General features: G+C 48.7%; 1 protein-coding gene across 1 annotated transcript in view; it reads right to left on the bottom strand.

Moving 5' to 3' along the window:
- Nucleotides 1–22,897, bottom strand: part of LOC122373983 (probable helicase with zinc finger domain) — a 31,177-nt gene extending 8,280 nt beyond the window's left edge. Inside the window, exons 1-18 of the mRNA XM_043352466.1 lie at nucleotides 22,786–22,897; nucleotides 22,246–22,457; nucleotides 21,485–21,787; nucleotides 16,714–16,917; nucleotides 16,020–16,270; nucleotides 15,306–15,435; nucleotides 14,797–14,896; nucleotides 14,200–14,374; nucleotides 13,705–13,808; nucleotides 13,162–13,264; nucleotides 12,591–12,717; nucleotides 11,991–12,100; nucleotides 10,397–10,544; nucleotides 9,751–9,897; nucleotides 8,224–8,370; nucleotides 4,332–4,439; nucleotides 3,740–3,815; nucleotides 414–597 (exon numbers count right to left, since the gene is read on the bottom strand). Coding sequence (XP_043208401.1) covers nucleotides 414–597; nucleotides 3,740–3,815; nucleotides 4,332–4,439; nucleotides 8,224–8,370; nucleotides 9,751–9,897; nucleotides 10,397–10,544; nucleotides 11,991–12,100; nucleotides 12,591–12,717; nucleotides 13,162–13,264; nucleotides 13,705–13,808; nucleotides 14,200–14,374; nucleotides 14,797–14,896; nucleotides 15,306–15,435; nucleotides 16,020–16,270; nucleotides 16,714–16,917; nucleotides 21,485–21,787; nucleotides 22,246–22,457; nucleotides 22,786–22,798 — 2,642 coding nt within the window. The 5' untranslated portion in view covers nucleotides 22,799–22,897. The remainder of the gene's footprint in view (nucleotides 1–413; nucleotides 598–3,739; nucleotides 3,816–4,331; nucleotides 4,440–8,223; nucleotides 8,371–9,750; nucleotides 9,898–10,396; nucleotides 10,545–11,990; nucleotides 12,101–12,590; nucleotides 12,718–13,161; nucleotides 13,265–13,704; nucleotides 13,809–14,199; nucleotides 14,375–14,796; nucleotides 14,897–15,305; nucleotides 15,436–16,019; nucleotides 16,271–16,713; nucleotides 16,918–21,484; nucleotides 21,788–22,245; nucleotides 22,458–22,785) is intronic.
- Between the last annotated feature and the right edge of the window lie 670 nt (nucleotides 22,898–23,567).

Genomic DNA, 23,567 nt, shown 5'->3' with positions numbered 1-23,567 from the left:
CATAACCTGAGATAAAAACGAGAGACAGAGACATATACGTATATGTCAATGGCCACGATAATGACTGAAAAATTATCATATCAGACGGAAAGTCATTTTTGTCACATACTGCAGATGAGGCGACAGACAACATTCGATACATAAGACAAGAAGAAAAAAAAAAAAACAGCGACCTCACTGCTAAAAGCAACGACAGAGACGACATACGGGAAAAACAGACAGGCAGATAGACACATATACAGTCAGAGGCAGACCGACACAAATCAATACCACAAACCAACCAACCAAATAAACAAACGACCAGACGATCAAACAAACCAAGCCCACCCACACACCGAGTACTAACCTGGAGCAGGCGCCCACAGAGCACAGCGTCTCCGGGCAGCACACGATGGCTATCAGACTGTACTAACCTGGAGCAGGCGCCCACAGAGCACAGCGTCTCCGGGCAGCACACGATGGCTATCAGACTGCGCGCCCGGGTAACAGCCGTGTTGAGCAGTTTGCAGTCCGAGAGGAAGCGGTAATCGCCGTCCGGTTCGGAGCACGAGGTGCGGGTGCGTACTGTCGAGACGAACACGGCGCGGAACTCCTTACCTGGGGGTAAAGGGAAGGGGTTAGATGAGGGTAAGTTACGGTGCAAAACTCTTTGCCTGGGGTGAAGGAGGGAAAATTAAAACGAGAGAAGCAGCTGGGGGCATACGCGGCCTCAAGTCCTTAATTCCTGTAGACAGAAGAACTCAGTTGGGGACAGTAACGGCAACATTTCCTTCCATGCTGTCAATTGGAGACAAGTACGACGGAAAATGGATCTCCAGCAGGATGGGAAGAGGGTTAGGTGGAGATAATTGTGGATCATAAATACTTTGTCAGGGGTTTGAGAGTCAGAGACATGTGTAGAATAAACTCCTTACATGAAGACGGGGAGGGGGCGTCCGTTAGGAATAATTATGACAGCGAAAATGGATTTAATGGGGAGTGTAAATGATCGAGCGAAGAAAGCGGAACTGAAAAGCCAATGATGACGACATTTTCCATTTAATTACCAGCTTTGATCCGATGTGATGTGGCGCACATAAACTGCAAAATGCAATGATTCACTCACTCCGTAGCTGCCACCCTCCTTCACGAGCTCGAATCCCGACTGCACACTGTCTCCCCGTCAGCGTAGGATAAACGACTGAAGTCGGTCAGACGAGCGAGCAGTCGCGCTCCGCGACAGGTGAGCAAATCAATAGCGCTGCTAGCCGTCGGTGGCACCGCCTCCGCGGACGCCTGGACCGGGGGGGGGGGGGGGAGGGCAGCGGGGGGGGGGGGGGCGGCCAACCGGCGTATACCACGTCAGTGTATGGAGTCCGTCGGTTAGGCACCTATAGGGTGTGGCGGTCATTGGGTTTACGCCGTCCTGCGATGGATTCAGGGAAGGAGCGAGGAACACGCGGCGGAGGGCTGATGCACTTAGTGCAGTGTGTACTGAGGCGACGCAATGTGAAACTGACAAAGCGAAGTGAAAACAGCCACAGTCGACCGGCATTCATGCGTCGTTTTTATACGGTCGTTATTGTTTTTTCTTCGATACAAATTAAATCGTCTATATTACTCGAATTTTCAAATTAAAACGAGGGATATCTGGGCAAATATACTTAAAAAATAGTTCAAAAATAATTTGTAACAGCTGTTCAACAAACCAATTTGCGAGAAAAAAAAACGCAGTGCACGTCCGACGCCAGCCACCATGACTTCCCGACGGCAACTTTGATACCAAGACATACAACGTCCTAGCATAATGTCCTCATTTTACACGTCTCAGACCGCACGCATGTCGATTGTCAATTAATTATTTCATGAAGAACATAGTCAGGTGGCCCCGTTTTCTTGAGAACCTTTCTCACAACTGTCTCTGGAGAGAACGGGTGTCCTTCTCAACGACATCTTTCACGAAATAGAAACAAAGCGTCTGTGTTTCCAGTTTCCACTAATCTCCGAGCGTACCAAGCTTCGGCTATATGACCTAAACTAAGCCAGTGTCCCAAAGTCTGTTGGTCGCTGAATGGCAATAAAAAATAAAATGGCGGATCGGCAGGTCACAGAATCTATTCAGAAAGGGCATCCACCACGATACTTGGAGGGGTCGGTGGAGCAGTGGCGGGGGTGGTCGTCCGATGTAACGACCTCGCCCCTGTCCTCCATGAACTGGTAGATCGATAGGCACCCACATACACAGCGACGGACACACAGGCATACACACATTAGTATACTCACAGAGGCATAGAAAAATGTGCGTACACACAGGCATACTTATTTGCAAACATACCCACACGTACATGGACATCATAAGATCTCTATGCATGCAAGAACACATGCATACATATTACATTTACATGCAAACATTCACACACAAACAGGCACACACACACACACACACACAAACATACACAATACACACACATGCTTACACACATACATACGGAAATGTACCGCATATGCATGCACTCTTGACACAATCAATTTGGCGCTTAGGACGGGCTTGAACTGCCTTTTTGTTGGCAGGTGACAGAGCCCGTATGTGAGGGGGGAAGCGGGGGGGGGGGGGGAGGCGGACAGCCGTACTAAAAGACGGTCTCCGGTACACAATACTGATGGATGACCAATAGGCCACCACACCACTCAGTGTGTGTGTATTTGCGTTTGTGACGAGGACTGTCATAACACGCGGACAAGAACGTACTTACAAAGAAACCATTTATTGTGATGGAGTGGCGAGTTCTTTTATTATTTGTCCACGCGCTGGGTAAACTGAAGTGCATCTAGCAATTCGTTCACCCCAAGGGCAGGCCGCCATAATGATATTGGGTACAATGTTTGAGGAAAAGAAAAGATGTCGATGGCAAGCGGTGCACCGAAGCTTCAGCCGCAAAACACATTGGCGACGAGATCTAGAGAGGGTAAAGCTGAGGGGAGAAAAAGAGGACATTGAGCGCCTGCCGTCCAAAGGCAAAAAGACGTAACCGACATTTTTTTGCGAAATGGAGTTATTGGTATCATTCGATTGGTCTCCCTTAGCTGCATCTGAATATCTTAATTAAAAAAGAGTCGGAGGGGTTAGTGAGCTTTGTATGTACTCAAAGACAGAGCACTCAGAGGCAAGGACGAATATTAGCAGATATTTGTAGGCATTTCGCTCTTTTTCGCCACTGAGCTAGCATTCGATCTCGTCATTAGTTTTCCCGTGCAAAATTCAAATACAACCAGTCGCAGGGCCATTCGCAGCTTGCAAGGCTACATTTTATGTTATGAATATTAGGCTGCATACACGCACAACCTCGTGCATGCAGCCCAGTCACCACGACCCACTAAACTAATAGACTCCGGTCGATATACCGACATTGACCTTTACGTCGCAGTCGCTGCTAATATAGACTTTACATTTCAATATCAAAATCCTACTGAAACTAGCAACAAACGGATATGGCCAAGCTAAAAAGAAGGGAAAACGCAGCGAAAATATGGTCATTCAAGCAGTATTCAATTAACGCATCGATGCATGTGAGCAGTCCTATTTTAGCTTACGCAATGAATCAATTGCAAATCAATGTAAATGAATGCAATTTGGGTATGTCGAGCCTCAAAAGCCTTCATTCTCCAAGAATTGTAATGACAACCTCCCACACAATCACCCAAACACCCAGCATCATCACTGCATGCTTCTAATGTTAGTATTCTGTCTCACGTCACCTACCCTGCACGTTGAGCAGTCTCTCAACGGTAACTCCGGGCAGTTTTCTGTTTCGCAGCTCCCCTCGGATCTTCTGAACCTGGGGACATGGATAAAACCAGGCGTCAGCTGATACAGGCGCTCCAATTGCAGTCCACAGCCTTCTAACCCAGTAGGCTGTTCGTGTTCAGTGTTCATGCAGTTGTGCTGGCTAAAATGTATAACCTATCGGCTATCATAATCGACTGGAAGAAGTTAAAAAAGATGGGGGGGGGGGATTCATGACGGAGATATGTTAAGCAGACCTCGATCAATGATTGGTCACCCGTTGAAGGCATGCTGAACTTACTTAAGTCGAACTTACAAAGAGCTGGGCAGAGCATACCAAGTGTTTGTCTAAGCGATGCCTGACCTGCTCGGCGTAGGCAGCTGATACCACGAAGACGGATCCCTCAGTCCCCGACTCCCCAATAACCAGACGGGCCCCTGAGTCGGAGTCCCCAGTCACCCGTTCCACGTAGGCAGCCACCACGCAGACGAACCCCTCGTCTCGGGGTCCCCATAGACGGCCCACTGGCCTGGATCCCTACAGACGGGCCACTGGATCCCTATTTACCTGTTCGGCGTAGGCCGCCACCACGCAGACGGAGCCCTCGTCTCGGGGTCCCCAGTCGGGGGGCCAGTCCTGGCAGAGCGCCGCCACCCGGTCCGCTACCTCGTACACCTGAAAACGGGGTGCATTTGAAGCTGATACACATGGAAACGGGATAAGAGGGTTTATGTACTTAGTACCTAGAAACGGGGTACATTTACTTAGTACACCCTGGAAACGGAGTTAGAGGGTTAACTTATTACACCTGGAAATGAGGTATATTTTATTTTAATTAGTACACCTGGAAACGGAGTAAGGGGCTCACTTACATAATGAATGTGTTTCATAATGAATGTCAATTTTAAACTTGGGAGTCCATAAAGAAAAAATGCGTCTAGCACGTGCAAACTTTCAAGCATTGTTGGAAATTAATGGACATTTTATATAAATAGCATTCAATACCAAAGTTGTAGTCATTCTTTTTTCAGAACGGGATATGTCGGGGTCACCTCGCGGCTCGCCGTGCTCAAAGGATTAATACGCCATTTTCGAAAGAACAGCAGGCGTGGATAGTGTTGCAGCTCGGAAGTCTTTAGAACATCTCCAAATTGATGAGAAAGTTTCGGCTTCACTTTAAGAGTTTACCCTTCACTTTAGAGTTCATTTTAGAGTTAGAGCAAGACTTCGTTAACTCCCCATGGACCGAGAAGAAGTGCTTCGAAGTCCGAGCCGTGCGCCATATCCGTGGACGGGGCCGAAAGTGCGTCGATCTTCACGGGGCTGTCGTGGAACCGTTTGTCTAGATAGAGGAAATAGAACCGACAAAAATCAAATGTCCAAGTCTTCTGGTGTATGTGAATCTGAAAATTATGCAAATATATTGTTTTATATGGTTAATATGGCGAATTTAAAATTGACATTCTTTATGAAACACCCTGGACACCAGCTGGAAAAAGGCGTTGGACGGTTTAATTCGTACATCCGGAAACGGAGTTACAGGGTATACTTAGTACACCTGGAAGCGGGGTTAAGCGGCTCACTTTTTTACACCCGAAGACAGAATAACTCCTACACCAACAGGGTATGGGGTACGTTAACTAACACCATAAATCATACAGCCATCCACAACACCGTCAGCAGGTAAACAAAATTGTCTTCTTCGATGTCAAGTAAGGGTTAGACGATGTCCATTTGCGTCATCGGGATCGAAACTGGCTGTAAACAAATCGCTCAGCGTCGCTACCTACTATATATGGCCTTGCGATGTCCTGGTACCGCTGTCAGGCTGAGAGGCGTCTCAAAAACTCCAATCATTTTAGACCAATATCTGAATGTTCACTCCGCCACCAATTACCCAAAATTAAGCTATAGGTACACCACTCCGTTCTAGAACCATCCTAACCTCTCGGCTCTCACAATACAATATACCATTTCATCATAACCCATCCTAGTTTCTCGGCCATACCCTATTTCACCACACCAAATCCCATCATAACCTAGGGGAGAGTGGGGCACATTCGTGCATGGGGCACATTCGTTTTCAGCAGTTTATGGGAACACGAGTGACTGCACGAGCTCAAGGTAAATTATGGAAATATGTCTATCATTGCCGCCCTTCGTTCACCGTAGAAGACAACACTGTACATACCTGCTGTCATGCTTGATAAAAACGCAAATTTGTAATATTCGTGACCTTTCCAAACTTTTCTCATATCATCCATTTTCGTGATCCTGACTCGGAAATGTGGTTCAGCTTTTCAAAATTGGGGGCGAAGATGCTCACTCTATTCACGGAACTGCTGCAAACTTGTTTGTTGACAAAGTGTCATTTTTCAACAAGAAATTTTGAAATATATTACAAATAACGTTGTGGGGCAGGTTCGTGTACGCACTGCCTGGGGGCACATTCGTGCATATTTTTTTTTAGTCTTTGCTATTTATGACTTTATCTACATATAGTAGGTTTCACTAATGACGCTCGCCTGACTCAGTCTCGGCTGCTTGCGACGTCGTGACGAGTAATTCACGCGAACTTGGCGAGGTCACGGAGGCCGGCAGTTGGCACATTCTTGTTGGCCAGCCCATTCTTTCTACAGGGATGTTCACGAAAAACTGACACATTTTATTTCCGAATTACGAGAAAACACTTGCCCTCAGAACGGTGATCATGCTATGGGCAAATAGAGTGGACTTCTAAGTTTGTATTGACATATTTTGGGATCATGTCATTTTCGTTTCTAAGAAGTTACAGCGTATTTTGCAGATGACGAGTTTTTGGAGCAGTGCACGACTCAGCCCGAAACAGGAAATTATTCCCCGTTTTTGGGCACGTGCCTGGAGAATTGCAACATCTCTCACTGCACTCGTCGGGAGGTTTGATGTCCTTTGGGCCGCTGCTACAGATCATGTCACTCACGTGACCCCACAGGAATAGTCCACGGAGTTGAGGTAGAGCGAAATGGCCGGCTATGGGTGAGAGGTGATGCGCGAGACAAGTGCCCCCTCCCCCCTGTTCTCGTGTGAGACCGACGATCGCCGTTACTGTACGTAGGGTGGCCCTGACGTGCCAGAACCACCAAATGGTGTAGACGTCGACCCATTTCCGCTACAGTAGCTAACAGAAGCTGTTAAAAGATGGCACGGTACCACTCTACAGTGACTGCCAGCATGCGGCCATGGTTTCTGACATCAGCACTTCCAAGCCTGCCAATTTTGGCATTCCTTAGGAATTTGCCCACAATATGCCAATAGTATAAAACATAATCCATCCAAACATTAATATGTCAAATTTTAGACGAATTCGTAGACTGGTTCAGTCGTGGTGGCAGATGGCAGCCGCGAGAGCTTCATTGTTTTTCCGTTAAAGTTTGTCGCCAAGTCAAATTTCCCCATTTTAACGCTTTCTTATTCATTTGGAAGCTCATGTGATGCTAACTAAAGGAGCTATGCAGATACAAAACTTTTTTCAACAGGCTTTCGAATGGCATGCAAGTCAAGTCTCCGTGAGCTCTCACATGCTCACAAAGTCGTTTTAAAATGTGTCAGTTTTTCGTGAACATCCCTGTACATATGTTGTGGAATGCATTCTTGTCGAAAGGAATCAAGTGAAATGACCCCCTGCCAATTTCCTTTGGTAAATTTCTGGTAATGCCCGGTAATTTCTAGAACTTTGCAGGGTGCACGGAAGTGCCCCACCCCTTGCACGAATGTGCCCCATAGGTGGGGCAGTTTCGTGCAAACGTTCAGAGTTATTAAAAGTCATTTTTTCTAATAGAAGCAATAATTTTAGAGGATAACTTTTAAAGAGGAAAAATATCTGCAATAGTTCCTTTCCATACCACAATCAACAATTTTGCCGTTGCACTAAGCAAAGAACAGATATATGGATTTATCCATTTTTGCACGAATGTGCCCCACTCTCCCCTACATCATATCCCGTCCTATCCCATTCCTCTCCATCGTGATTCGTGTTTCCTACTAAATATCATATCTCGTCATAACCTAGCATACCACATCATATAGCATACCTCCAAAATATAGTGTAGCATCCCGTCTATTACACATACCTCTTCGTCGTTGCAGAAGCCGTTAACTCCGCACTGGCCGACAGGTCGAGCCTAGACCACTTATAAGTTATATCTCCTCGTCGTTACATAAGCCGTTCACCCCGCTGGACGTTTGTCGTACTTCGCTCCATTACACAATACACATACCTGTTAGTCGTTACAGAAGCCGCTACCCCCGCTGGTTTGTCGTACTTCACCCCAGTACACATACCTCTTCGTCGCTACCGCAGCCAGTATAAACACTGGCCTGTCGTACTGAGCTCCGATTACACTGGACATTGGACAATACACATACCTCTTTGTCGTTTCAACTTACAGTAGCCGGTAAAAACTGCACACAGTACACATACCTCCTCGTCGTTACAATAGCCGGTGTCTCCGCTGGTCTGGCGGGCGGTGCCTCGTGCGCTGAACACCGACACGGGCGGCCATTCGGGGTGGCGGCCCGGATGGGCGCGGCTCTTCAGACGACGGCCGTAGAACAGCTCCGAGGTCATCTGTGCGGAGGGGGGAGAGGCCAGTTAGGCTTTAACAGGGGTCAGATGAGGTCTGCGTGGCGGGGAAGGGGTTAATGACAGTGGTCACAGTTCAATTTGGTGGGCGGGTTAGATGGATATCAGGAGGGGGGGGGGGGGGGGGTCGATTGGTTGGTTGTTTGGTTAGGGGCTGAAGGGAAAGTTGGCTTATGTTGAAATAAACAATATGCGAATAGACTGCATTCTCTTCGCTATATTCGTGGATTTTTTTCTTTTTTAGGGATAAACATGATTTAGAGAAACCTACCAGCAAGCTCTTGTTTTGGCACACGTCCTTACACCTATACGATCTATTGGACCACGTACAATATTTATCCATGATCATTACGAACTTCGTACTCGGCACGTAAAAGCATAGAGGTTACTGAACTACCCCATGATCGCTCGCCTTCTCACCAATCGTTAAAGGTAGTGTGCCACCTTTGAAAGATTTCCCATTTTATTTTTCCTAGGATAAGAAGCTTCTGTTCTTACCTAATATCGCAAAAAAAATCAAAAATGGGCCTGGAATAGTGCCTTTTTCGCCTAAAAGTTTTTCGGTTTTTAGATATGTATAACAACTGTAGTGGGCTCACCTGCAAACAGGCGTCGGGCAACAATCGCGAATGCGGCGCACTTGTGACAATAAGCAAAGGTCATTATAGTGTTACGACCATACGACGTACGGGAATGAGTTATCAGCTGTCTAATCGTAGACAACACAATGTCGAGCCTTAAACTGTAAGCCCGTATTGGTATTGTTTCTTTTATTTGGCTGTCGAACATTATTTATGGTTTGAAATATGATTTTATGTAAAATAATTGATATGAAAAAGCCGTCTTATAAGTCATGACCCCATTTCACCACACGCAAGTGGCAGAAATGACAATGATCAGCTGACGCATTTTTCTTGGCCGAAGTCAGAGCGCGCGGCCCGACGCACCACGCGTATTTGGAAATTCCGACCTCGACGAGCATCAGAAGCCACCTAACAGGCGTGTTCGAAACCGCAGGAGATGATGATGAACGGGTTTATCGAAACTTGATTGGATGAGCATATCGGTAATAGCGATTTCAGTGTGTGCATTTATTGTTCATAGTGGTGTGAAATGTGGTTGGGGTACGACCGACAACCCGTCGGGGCGAATTTCGCACTGGGGTACTCAAAATTTGAAGAATTTAAGACGTTTCCATGAGTTTTGAAGGTATGGATAAGTTCTAAAAATCCGGTTCTCCTTATCTGGGCCATTAACTCCATACGGTCCAAGAAAGCTGGCACACTACCTTTAAGTAAATTAACGCAGATCCTCGTTATCAAAAGCCTTTTTCCAACATAACCGGTCCCCTTTATTCCCCCTTACCTTCACGATGTCGGAGTGCGAACGGTAGTTCTCATGCAGTGTGATGGCACAGGGGAAGTCGGAGCCGTAACGTTCCTGAAGACGCTCCAGAAGGGACCGCTCAAACCGCCGCTCCCGACACACTTCAGAGTAGACGTCCGGTGACAGCTGATGATGGACATAATGGCGTCATTGGGGGTACCACCGCTCACGACACACTTCAGAGTAGACGTCCGGAGACAGCTGATGATGGAATAATGACGTCATTGGGGGTAACGCCTCTCCCGACGTACTTCAGGGTAGACGTCCAGAGACAGCTGAATGCTGATGATGGGCATGGTTACGCCAGTCGTCAGAGTAGAATACGTCCGGCGCCAACTTACCGTTGGAATAATGATGTCAGGGCGCCAGGGGATAAGTGAGATAGCAATGTCCGTTAAGGACAGCGAGCAAAGCGAAGAAGGACACAAGCTCACGTACTAATTGGTTAGCCCATTATGTCCCGATGTGACCCAATATGACGCAGAAACACATCAATAGCGTCGAAATACGAGCCCAAGACCCAGGAAGCCGAGGAAGGCGTGAGTCATTGTTATTCAAATACACTTAGAGTAAAAAAGACCCACGGCTCAACATCCCAACCTCCATTTTCCCCTCCATCACTGACCTGCAGGTGGTCCCCAGCCAGGACCAGCCTGGTCTGTGGTCCAGCCAGGGAGAGGACCCGGGCCGCCTCCCACTCCAGAGCCTGAGCAGCCTCGTCCACCAGAATGTGGCTGAAGGTGTCCTCAGGCAGGTCCAGCCACGTTAGGTACCTGAGAGTGGGGAGAGACGGTTAGCGGAGTGGCCAACAACAGAGAGAGATGGTTAGATTAGATAAGGATCGCCAGGGCTAATTCGCATTTTTAATGTTCACGACATGAATGAATAAATGAATGATCGACTCACGTCACGGCTGAATAGTGTCTAGTCCAATTAATGGGAGGCAGAGTCTGATCATCCCGCGTCGAATTTGAGTAAAACGCCTTTTTGGGCGAAGAACGAGCGAGCGAGATAGTGAGCCCTGCACGTGCGGAAGGGCGAGAGGGTACTTCCAACGGGCTTGTGCAAAGCACCCTTTTAACCGGTCGCTAGCGGTGTGCCAAATTTGAACGCAATCGGCCCAGCCGTTCCTGAGATCTGGAAGCGGTATTCTGCACGTGCGCACGTGCATACGGGGTCCAAACTGACTTTTGCACGGCACCCTACTAACTAGTCCCCAACCGTGTACCAAATTTGAGCGCAATCGGCCCAGCCGTTCTCGAGATCTGGGAGCGCCCCCTGCACGTGCGCACGTGCAGTAGCACCCTAACCGCAACACATGGGAATGCATTGCCTGATGGGTGCCTACCTGTATGCCAAGTTTCAGCGAAATCGCCCCAGTAATTACAGTGTTATTGAAATGGGAACAAATTTGGCATCTCTTCTTTTTGCATTTTGCACGTGCAGTGGGGGTCACTAACGTAGATCAAGAGTATCCGACCTTTGGTAGAAGGGATGCAGCTACCCTACAAAAATTACCGCAAGACAATCGCCCAAGCGGCTGCTGAGATATGGGCCTCTCAAAATCATTACTTTTTCAAAACAGCTTGGACACCTTTGACTTTTCACGTGGCACGTGCCACGACGGTCACTGAGATGTATCAAAAGTAGTCAGTTACGGGGTAGAAGGGATGGGGCTACCCAGCAAAAAAGACCGCAGGCCTTATCGGTCCAGCGGTTGCTGAGATATAAGCCTCTCAAAAGCGTTACAGGCCGGGCCGGGCCGCTCATATTGAGATTTTTCTGTTATATCGAAAAGACTCGCTTCGCTCGCTGCGCTCGCTCGTAATTACATACTTAGCAGGGTAGAGCGTCGTTTAACGCTCCGGTGTAAATCAGCCCCAGGCGTGTTTGCCCGTGTGTCGGGAGGGCCGATGTGGATTGCGGATGGTGGAGGCAGCTACGCTGTTCTCCGCTGAAGTTGAGATCGAGAGGGCAGACAACGACACGGTGCCGGAGCTACTGACGCCGTGTCATGACGTGGTGTCGCAGTGTCACTTACTTAGACACGGCCAGCGTACAGACGATGACCCGGTGTCCTGCAGTGGATGATAGTTTAAGATGTACAGATAACAGACGTTTTCCACTTACTTTGATACGGCCAGTGTACAGACGATGACCCGGTGTCCTGCAGTGGGCGTTAGTTTGAGATGGACAGAGAACAGACGTTTTCCACTTACTTTGAGACGGCCAGCGTGCAGACGATGACCCGGTGTCGCAGTATGTCCTCAGTGGTGGGATGACGGAACACCACGTCGTCGTCAGCGTCAGAGTCCTCCCGCAGCGTGAACTGGGGAACAGAGAGACGACGTCAATGGGGATTACACAAAACATAAATGGACAAGGTGTGAGTATTTGTGGACTGATGATTACCTCAGCCTGCAAGCTGAGAAGCAGAGAATGTGTGAAACTAAGAAAGAGTAATGATGTGAAAACTGAAATGGGAGAGAAGAGACGGTGTGCAAATATGGTGAAAAGAGATCGGACTGAGGAACAGAGAGACGGCGTAAACGGAACACAGGAGAAGACTGGAATAGATAATGTAAGTGCTAAAGCGTCTCCCTAGTCATTTAACGGTACGGACCTGGCCGTCGACAACATTTTAAGAAATATAACGTGCAATTAACCACTAATTTAAATAGCAAGATGAATACCACGGTGGCTATAAATAATGAATACAACAAAAAATGGACACAAGTGACAGCTGCTAACCGCACAAAGTACGCCCATTACATCAAGTTCGTACACACATAAAGAAAGCGTTAACGTTTTTAACTGACCGGTCGGACGGTGTAGTGCACTGTTCCCAGCCTCCTGCGTCGGTAGTAGACCCGCAGCGGACGGGCCGACTCCATGCCGCCCTTCACGTACCCGGCCAGATACTCTCGGATGTAGAGATCGGCAGCGCTAGAGAAAGGGGGGGGGGGGGTCAGAGAGGGCGACGGACTGGGGCCGAATAATAACGAAGATATGTAGATCATCGAAACGAGAGGAAAAAATAGAACGTGAGAATAAGTGATGCGAACGGCATCCGAGCATCCGACATTAATTTTACAGCCATGTGACAGAGAAAGGTTACAATATGGCTATATGACGATGTTAACAAAATATGGACAATAAATTGTGTCTGAAAAATTTATGTCGTTTTCGTCCTTCATTAGGAAATGAAACACAAACGTGGTTACCTACCCATGACCAGGATGGGGGATTAAACTAACCTCAGACACCTTTTGATTAGGCTCTGACCAGCACCTTATTACGTTATTCATCCGCAACAACACGCCCTTCGGGAACCATCCATGCATTTGAGTTTCTCAGAGGCTGACATCACTCGATGAGCGTAGTCTTTACCTGTTGCTGTGGGTGCAGATGAGGATCCTCGAGTCCTCGCTCCCGTTCAGAATGTGTTTGACGCCGTGCGCCATGGTGTAGGTCTTACCCGTGCCGTACGGACCTGTGAGGGAACGAAAATCAGGGATGTCAGATTTCAGTCGATTCAAGGAATTACGCATCACAGCGACGAAGTTAGATGAATAGAATTAACGGATAGAAAGACACACTATCCCAAAATTGAGAGCAAACTCCGCACCAAGGCAGCAAAAGTGCTGTCGCTTTATAATGCACTAATCGCACACACGCAAGTAGTCACAACTCAACACAAGCAAACAAATGACAGACACAGAAGACACACAACGAACAAACACGCTGCACATGACACACGAATATAATACAAAGAAGGAAATAGCATAGCTGCATGTAATCCAAAGGTTCGACTTGCTAATTCAGGCGGCACCCCTAGGGCGTACCGAGAACAAAGGTAACACATCAACATCTTACATAAAAGAAACCTAACATAGCACCCCAAATAATCGACAGACCGGCCCTAGGACGTACCGAGTACGAGCACGGGCGGCAGCGGCTGCGGCACTGTGACCGTCATGGCGTTGATGGCCTCCTTCTGACGCGGGTTCAGTTTCTCGTCTTCGGGGCGCCAGTGACTGTCGGCGTAACGGGTTAGGTAAATATCAGACGGGGTGAGAGGGCGGCACTATGGTCACAGGGGCAGACAAGGTCATGCAAGGGGTCACAGAGTGTCAGACAGGGTGATGTAGGGGTCAGAAAAGGGGGTTAGGTATGTAGATGACTGAGTTCTGACAGGGCGCCGGATGCCGAGCCATTAAGACAAAAAGGGTCATATAATAAAAGGTTAAACAAGTCACACCCACCTACAATCTGACAAAAAAAAAAACTAATGAAAATCTTTAATTTAGGCTTGTTAATGCATAAAACGGCCAGCAGACTCGCGAAAACAGCCCTACCGCGTCAGATCATACGAAAACAAACACCTCTCACTAACCAGCACTGAATGCCTCCAGTGTCCGCGCTTACCTGGCCGGGTTCCACGGTATGGTCGGCCTCTGAGCGGTATCAGGGAACAGCAGGTGGGGCGCCTTCTCGGCCGCCATTCGACACCCCTCTTGCATGTCACACGACCACTGGCGACTGGGCAGGAACCGCACGGCGGCCCGCAGCATGGCGTCGTCATCGTCGTTCAGGGATAGGTCTGCGGGTGGGGAGAGAACGGGGTTTGAGCGCGGATGAGAATAAACAGTAGATAAAACGTGATCCGCACGCTGAAAAATGGTGTTCATGCGAACTCGAATAAAAAAGAGCACGGACACCTGGGCAGCACTCATGATAAAACACATTCCTTAGAACAAACGGCACATAGTTAAAGAGTCTCAGCGGGACAGATAAGGGACCGGCTGATAACGGGGTAGATTATCTAGGCACAACCAACTGCGCCCTCCCCTCTCCCACCCCGCCCATCAAAGACCAGCCAACTGAAGCAGCTTCCTTGCTCGACTATCCCCCTCCCCCTCACACACACACACATACTGGATGATCAACTATATGGGCGGGTAAATTTACGGTAAGCGATCATTTTGCACCTCGCTCAGGCCGGCCGCGGGTCTCTGGACATACCTGAGACCATCTGGCTCGGCAGCCGAAGGTAGATGTCATTCTTGGCCTTGGCAGCTATCAGGACCTCGTACACCTTTCGCTTTGTGGGCTCAGTCGGGTTCTGGGGGCGGGTGGGTGAAAAGGCGTTAAGAATGACAACAATACAGACCATACGTGTTGTAATACTGAATATCACATCAACATTTAACACATCAAATGGAATAAATCAACCAGTGAAACTAAGCAACCGACCCTCTCAAATCTCCAAATGCCTCGGTATGCGAACGTCTCTGATGTAGCTTACACGCTGACTGATGTAGCTTACACGTATTGCGTTTCCGCTTAGCCACAAAACTAATTACATAAAACTAAGAACATGCCTCCGTGGAGCCCAATAGACAATGTACCGCTTGAGCGGGGCTACGAGCACGATTATCCCGTGACATTTCTATCAATTTCTGCCAGGCTACTCGCCTCCGTAACCACCTAACGTAATTCTCACTAGGGTAACAGTGTCTCGCGTGTCTCACCTTGGTGACGGGCGCCAGCAGCGCGCGCTCACAGTTGTCCAGAATCAGTCGTCCGGCGGCCGTGTCTGCTGACAGCTCCTGCTCCGTGTGTAGACGGGCGAACAGCTCACCCGTGCGGACGTGGTGGATGCTGGCGAACGGAAACGAGCGGTCAGGACACTAAACGGCGGAGTTATGGGGTTTAGAATAAACAGGACGCCAGTCAGGACACTTGGCGGCGACGTTACAGGGTGAAAGTACAATAAACAGGATATCGATGTCCGCAAGGTAAAACTACCACACAATCGAGTCAAAACATTTGCCAGCTCACTGCCGCATGCTTGTCAGCAGGGTTGGTAAGGTAAAGTGCACTACAAAATAACAAAACGCACATGAGAGAAAAAAAACAGTGCAGCAATAACTCCTGGTGACTGAGCAAAACAACACGCAGGCCACAATCACAAAATATAGGTATAAGATGTACAGCTAGGCAACTAGGCATACGATCTAACTAAGCTCAAGAAATATTCTTCCCAAATCTACCATCAACTAACTCACTAGACACTCCACCCCGATACGACCCATATAACTACACTCGCATCATAAAATATAATACGACTCACAATTGCAATACACTCACTCAATTCCCCTCAAATCCTACCACTCACGTTATCAAAAGGTAAAGGCCAGCCATCTCTTCCTCTCTACCACTCCCAAATATCTCCCCTTACTCACGTGGTCTCTGGCGGCACCACAAAGTGCCCCATCAGCCGTAGCTGTCCGGTCACATTGAACGTGTGCAGCAGCTGGGTTCGCGCTGCCTCCTCCAGTTTGAGCAGTGTTCCGCTCCATTCCGCGTAGTTTTCCGCACTGAGCGGACTTCGGTCCGCCGGCGGAGCCAGGTCGGCGGAGGGCGCAGGGTAGGCCTCCTGCACACTCCTGTCCTGCTCATCCGGCGGACTGGGGTCCGGAGAGAACGGGACCACCTGGCGGAGGGTAAAGTAAATGGAGCTCACGGTATCACACCTGTTGAGGTAGGAAGTCCAGCCTAGCTTCCAGCCTATAGTTAGTAGGTCAGCTACTCATCTCTGAATAACATAAATGCTTACCTATAGCTCACCTAAAGGTGAGTTCCAAGCTCAAAAGAAAATAAGACTACTGAGAAACTCTCGGTCTATATGTGGTATGATCTGCAGCTGGTGATGATGCCGGGATGTCGGTAAACTTTGATTATTTTTTAGGCATTCCGAGCTCCAAAGAGCTCAGAATCTACCTCATGGTAATTGGAAAAAGTTGCCCTTTTTATGCCACTGAATGCGCACATAAAATACAGTTACCTTAGTTCTCCCAACACAGCATTTCATTTAAGAGTCAGGACACACTCATGGTTACGTTCTCACTGCTAGCTTTTGTGACCTAACTTCCTCACCTCGGCGTCCTCCTCAGTCCAGCCGTGCTCGGAGATGGTCAGCTTCCCCCTCAGTTCCTCCACCAGTGTATCCACGGGCAGGGGAGCCACATTGACCTGCAGCCAGCAGAGCAGGGGCGCGTGGTGCGGGAACACCAGGGCAAGTCGCTGGCGGTAGGAGCCGTACACGTCCGCGGAGAATGACACCGTCATCTCGAAACGCACCTGTGAGAGACAGACAGAACGCATATCAGCACCCTTATCAACTCGAAACGCACCTGTCGGGGCGGGTCAGAGAGCATATGAGAACATAAACCAGAACTCAACTCAACTGTCACCTCAAAACGCACCTGTCGGGACAGATCGGAATGCACCTCAGAGCACGCAAAAAGACAGACATTGGAACAATACTGTCAGCTCAAAGTAGCACACACATCAGTACATAAACGTAAATTTTTAGTTCTCAGGGCTCAAATTCACTGGTGTGTGATCAGCTACAGTGGCGTAGCCAGAGATCAGCGAAAGGGGGGGCCATGGTGCTCGAGGGGGCGACTTTTTCCCTTGAGAGGGGCGCCATTGTCAGCTAGTGACAGGGGTGTCAGTCTAAAATGTAACGTCATGTTCATGCATGATTTACTAGGTGTTGCAAAATATTCGCTGATTTTCATAAAATCAAATTAATGCAATTTGCAGCATAGTGTTTTTTTATCCAAAAAACCTTGATCTAGATGAATTTTTAGCATGATATACGAAACGAGCTCAGGCTACGGACATTTTTTTTTCTCAAAATACGCATCCATGCAAATTCGAAACGGTAAAATAACTATACGTTGATCGATAGGCAGAATCTTTATTCTTTGCAAAAAAAAAGAAAAATATACGGGCTCACTCGCTGATCCGAAGTGACCTGTGGGCTGCAGCCTGTAGTCGACCGGGGTTGCCGTGTTTAGAATCTCAGAGCGCACGTATGTAGGATACACGCTGCGACTTATTGCCTAAATTGGAATCAAGGAAAGACTTGAACATTTAAGACCATGAGATCCACCATGAGATCCCAACTCATTGTCATACCAGCAGCGACTGCAGTCAGAGGCGACCGAACGCTGACATACGTTCTGTTTTTTTTTTCTCCACACATCACCTTAACAATTCGATGTCTAGTGCGTGCAGCCCCTACTTGTGGACATGCATGACTGCCTCCAGTGACTGACTGCCACTAGCCTCCAGACGGAAACAGCTCCAAAAATAACAGTTTTTATTAACCCGCGCCGGGCCGGTGCTCTGAGATTCCGCGCCGGGCCGGGGGGGGGGGGGTCTGAATACCCCCTTCTAACTAGGCTCCTGGGCCACGTAGCGACACGCAGTAAGCGGCAATCGAAAGAACATCCAAAATAAGGACGAAAACACTTCGGTCATTTTTTGGGTCAGGTCAAAGGTCAGGTCACCAGAGGTCACCAAAGGTAAAATATTGACTATTTCAACAATTTGGAAACTGCCAACGGCTATCTCGGGAACCGATAAAGCTACAGCGCCGCGGAAAAGTGCATTCGATAGCCCTTTTACAGACCTTTCTGAATAATGTTCTCAGATTTGACCTCAGGTCAACGGTTTAGCCTCCAGAGGGCAAAAACTCCAAAAATAGACGTTTTGAAAAACGGTTTTTTCGGCAATAACTTTTGAGTCAAAAGAGCCATGACATTACTTTTGCCAGCATCGTGTTCCTCTCGTCGAGACGCGTCGCGAATGAACTATAATTTGACCTTGAAAGGTCAACTTGAAAATTTGACCTTAGGTCAAGGTCATGACCTGACCGGAAAAGGTCATGTTGCATATCAGTCGATCAGCAACGTCGAGCCGAACACATCTAAGGCGTTTTCAACGCTCTAGCACGCCTCTATCAGAAGTTATTAGCGAAAAACTGTTAGATTCTGTTCGTGACCTGAGATGACCTCGGGGACATAACGAGGGGTCACAGTTGCCATTTTCCGGTTCAGTGTATCAATTTTACCTACATCTCGATGTTTGAGAGTGTGTAGAATAGCGTTCGTGCAAAACAGACGCATTTCAATTTTCTCCCATTGACTTATAATGGAGAGGCCGCAAAATTGACCTGACCTTAGGTCACCGATATCAAAATTCCGAGATATACATTTTATAGATAATGTTGCTCTCATCAATCGCTGAAAGTTTCAAGGCAATCGATCAATCGGTGTAGCTATGACGAGCATTCTTATTTTCTCTGAAGTGAGGTCACTTGGCGTGACCTGGTGACCTGACCTAAGACAACCTGGACCTGAAATTTTCACAACATGTGCGGAAAAGATGCACGAACAGGTGTGCCCGCTCCGCGCCGCCGTTTTTGAGATATCTGCGAAAAACCGCAGGGGGGGGGGGGTGTTCAAACACCCCCGGCCCGGCGCGGGTTAAAACCGTTTCCTGCAATAACTTTTGACTCAAGACAGTGACGACATTTATTTTGCCAGCATCGTATTCCTCTCGTCAAAACGCGTCGAATGAACTATACGTTGACCTTGAAAGGTCATTTGGAAAATTTGACCTCAGGTCAATGTCATGACCTTGACGGACAGGGTCATGCTGCATATCACCCGATCCGTATCGTCGAGCTGAACACATCTGACGTGTTTTCGCCGCTTTAGCACGTCTCTATCAAAAGGTATAGCCAAAAAATGCTGGTGACCGTTCATGACCTGAGATGACCTCAGGGGCACACAGAAGGGTCACAGGTGCATTTTGTCGATTCATTGTGTTATGTTTACCTATGAACCGATGTTTGAGAGGGTTTTGAACCACATTCGTCCAAAAGAGGCGCATTTCAATTTTCTCCAATTGACTTATACCTAATGGAGAAGTCGCAAAATTGACCTGACCTTAGGTCATGGATATCAAAAGTCCGAGATAAACATTTTATACATATTGTTAGTCTTATCAATCTCTGAAAGTTTCAAAAGTGATCGTTCCGTCAGTGTGGCGTACGCTGGGCCGGCACCGCACTGCTAGGCGGGGGCGGCATCACAATAATGGGCGGCAATGCGCTGGGGGCAGCACTTGCATTGAGGGGTGGCATTGTACGGCGAATGGGCGGCGTCGCATTGAGGGGCGGTATCGCAACGAGGGGTGGCACTAACGAGGCTGCCTTATAAGAAACGCTTGGCACATCCTAGCCCAGCTCGGCACCGCCTGGCTGCTGCATCTTGAAAAGGGTCCTTGGTGTCGATGAGACAGCCCCATTGTCAAAAAATTACCTACCTAGCGTCAGTGGTTTCGGGGGGGGGGGGGCGCTATCGATCTTGAATGGGGCGGGGCGACTGAAGTCTCCAATCAGATGGGCGTCAGTGACTACTGGAGGGCGCCAACGAACTCGGATAGGGCGAATGTGATCTTCAGAAGGGCACCGGGTGATCTAGAGGGGTGTAATGCTTAGATGGGGTCACTGCTGCCTTCAGTAGGGCGTCGGACGCTCTGAAGGGGCGCCATTGATCTCGGATGATTCGACTGTTATTTTCAGAGGGGCACCAGCGGTTTCAGAGGGGCGCCATTGATTTAGGATGGGGCGACTGAAGTCCCGGTTTAGGTGGGCGCCAGTGGCTCTTGAGGGGCGCCAGCGACCTTGGATTGATGGGGCGACTGTGATCTTTATAAGGGCGTTGAGGGGCGCCATTGGGCATGGATGGGGCCGCTGTTGCCTTCAGCAGGACGCCGGACGCTCTAGAGGGGCGCCTTGAACTTGGGTGGGGGGGGGGGACTGTAGTCTCAAGGGGCGTTGTCTCGCATGGGGCGAATATGATTTTCAGAGGGGCGCCGGGTACTCTAGAAGGGCGCCATTGGTTTCAGAGGGTTGCCATCGATCTTAAGATGGGGCAGCTGTGATCTCCGTTTAGATGGGCGCCAGTGACTTTTGAGGGGCGCCAGCGACCTCGGCTGAGGACGACTGTGATCTTCAGAAGCGCACCAGACGCTCTGGAGGGGCGTCATTGGACTTAAGTCTCAAGCGGGACGACTTCAGTCTCAAGGGGGGCGCTAGTGGCTCTCTTGAGGGCGCTATTGATCTCAGATAGGGCGACTGTGATCTTGAGAAGAATGCTAGTGCTTTAGAGGGGCGCCAGTGGTTTCAGGGGGGCGCCATCGACCTTGGATGGGGCCGAATGGGGCAGCTGTGAACTTCAGAGGGGTGCAATCAACCTTAATAAGGCGACTGTTCCGTTCAGGTGGGTGCCAGCGGCTCTCAGGGGCGCCATCGACCCTGGGGGTTCGGAATACCTATTCTGGTTTCCGGAGGGGCGCCCTTAAACATTGGGGGGCTCAGGTTCTATTTGGGGGTGCCCTGGAGAACATTGGGTGTCCAGGCACCCCTAAAGAGATATTGAGTTCGATCCCTGCCTGCACATCGCTTTTTAATTCATGTTCCTCTGTAAAACGGCATCAGCCTAGTCGGCGCTAATTGGGGCGCCATCTGGGCGGCTGGGCGGAAAGGGGGGGGGGGGCCATGGCCCCCATGGCCCCCCCCCCCTGTCTACGCCACTGATCAGCTATTATGCACATTATTTCGATTCATCCCAGGGATTTAAGCCAAACTCTTGATCTTAACACATACGACCCAAAACATTCCAAATATACAAATACCATGTAAAAATATTAACACAAACACATATTCACCAGTTCTCATTTGCTTGTTCGTTTGTTTTTTATCGAGGCTTTAGAGCAGGTCAACTGCAAAAGTCATTTTGCGCCCATAACGCAACATCTTCACCAGTTCAAACGTCTCCCTTCTTACCGGCGCTCCGGTGCGCGTGGAACTTTCCACCAACTCCTTATCTTGGCACGTCCACTCCCTCGCGTCCACTTTAATCGGTTCAGGCAGTAGCGCCGGGCATCGCAGCTCCCCCAGCCGAAACAGCGGACGGGTGCCGGTATCCAGCAGACCCATACCCTCCGGTAGGGAGCCAGCTGTGACCGCCACTCGCCATTCGACGCGCTCGTCTTTGCGTGCCGTCATGGAGCCGGCAGGCGGGGATACGGCGAGGAGGGCGCACTCGGGGAGCACGGCGCCGGCGCGCCAGTCCGACTCCACTCGCGCCTGGGGGTAGTGAAATATGGTGGAGGGGTCAGTGGAAACTTAGAGATACCTCACACAAGGGGAGACACTCGCGCGGACAGAAAACCTCAGATTGAGATTTGAGAATCTCAGCAGGTGGAGTATCAAGGCATGGTGGGGTGCGAAGCTGCCCTGGACTTTGCAAACAACACATCACAGTCTGCTATTACAAATCCTAATCAATGACACTATTGAATAAAGTCGGCTACATTTACATGTGACAGAGTAAGTGCCTGATAGCATCACATACAGGCTACAGCTTAGTACTCAGCTGCATCTGCAGTAAGTATTTAGTATTTACTATTTACAACACACACACACCTTAGGACATCAAATACATCTTAAGTCCGTCTTATTCTTCGGCGTCTATGCCTACTGTTCTGTGTAGATGATAATCTTCCTAGATAATCATGTCCGTGTGTTCGCAGACCTCATCTCACCTGTATCGCACCCCTTCCCAGCGAGGCCAGTAGCTGGCGGGGGTCGAATCTCTCCACCCATTCGTTCAGCTCTTCCTGACCGTGCGCGCGCACACAGAAGGTGCCATGAGCGCATTGTTTGGGATCGTCGGCAGGGCAGCGGAGATACTGGTCGGGAGTGAGGCCGCGTGGCGGCTCCCGAAACCGCCAGCGGACCGGCGCCGGGGGTGTCACTGTCGGGAGGGGGGGGGGGGCGTCATGTCATTTGGGTGAGATTAGAAGGGGTAATGTCGATAGATGTGACATAAATGTAAGAGTGAAATATGGACTACGTTTGCAACTACTGCAAACAGCAAAACTACTGTAACAATTCAAATATATTACGTAGGTATTCGAAAAAAAACATTTTTCAGACATTTCGGTTTGCCGACAACAGGACAAAACATGTAATAACTCAAGACAATCGAAGCAAGATGGCCATTATAAAAAATAAGATTTTGTTTTTATATTCATGGTGGTCTTCAAATGAGAGCCACGGAATTAATCTTTCAAGCATCTTACCTTTACCAACCATGCTAGATCATAACAGCACAGTCAACCAGAATGATGTCAATTTACTCAAGGTATCTTCACTTGATGTCTTAGATAGCAGTAGCAAACAAATCTGAAAGACAGAAAGAGAGCTCATTGCGGTGTTCACGTAAATACCGGCGAGTGAACCGGTGAAAACATGAGTTTGGAAACGAAGATGCAGTGGAAGCACGTCAAGTCATCTGCCGAATAACTTTAGTTACGGTCATTCCGTTGAGTTTGAGCGAGTCTTGCAGGCTGTATTATGGGACCAGGGACCTAGTTTCCCTAATTCAATATACCTACCCTGCTCGTTTCATAAAGCGAGTCCGTAACTTACGGCGGTTTTTAGTCTTGTATTGCAAGTGCATGTGAAGCGATGACGTTACTTTGAATCGTTGAGTTTAGTTATCTTGCAACTTGCAAGGAAGAATAGAAGGGAGGAGGGGAAATAAATTTATCGCTTCACATACACTAGCTACAAGATCAAAAACAGGCGCAAGTTACGGACTCGTTTTATGAAACGAGACCCAGGAAGGCGCTATTCTGTTCCAATCCGTGCCGAAATTATCGACGATACTTGGATACTCAATATGCATCGTAATAATTATAACAGCGCAGCTAACGATTGGAATGTCTTTACCGTGATGACATAGCATTTAATTCACAATTTTTTAGACAAACCAGCGAGCACAAGACTGCAGTGCACCCTGCACGTGCCCAACCACCCCCACTGAGAAGTGATCTCCAAGTCGCACATTAGGACCCTAACA

The sequence above is a fragment of the Amphibalanus amphitrite genome, unplaced genomic scaffold, assembly GCF_019059575.1.
Source record: "Amphibalanus amphitrite isolate SeventyFive unplaced genomic scaffold, NRLGWU_Aamphi_draft 001582F_arrow, whole genome shotgun sequence".
In the NCBI taxonomy this organism is placed as follows: Eukaryota; Metazoa; Arthropoda; class Thecostraca; order Balanomorpha; family Balanidae; genus Amphibalanus; species Amphibalanus amphitrite.
The sequence above is the reverse complement of the archived record's forward strand: the minus strand, read 5'-3'. Positions and strand labels throughout refer to the sequence as shown.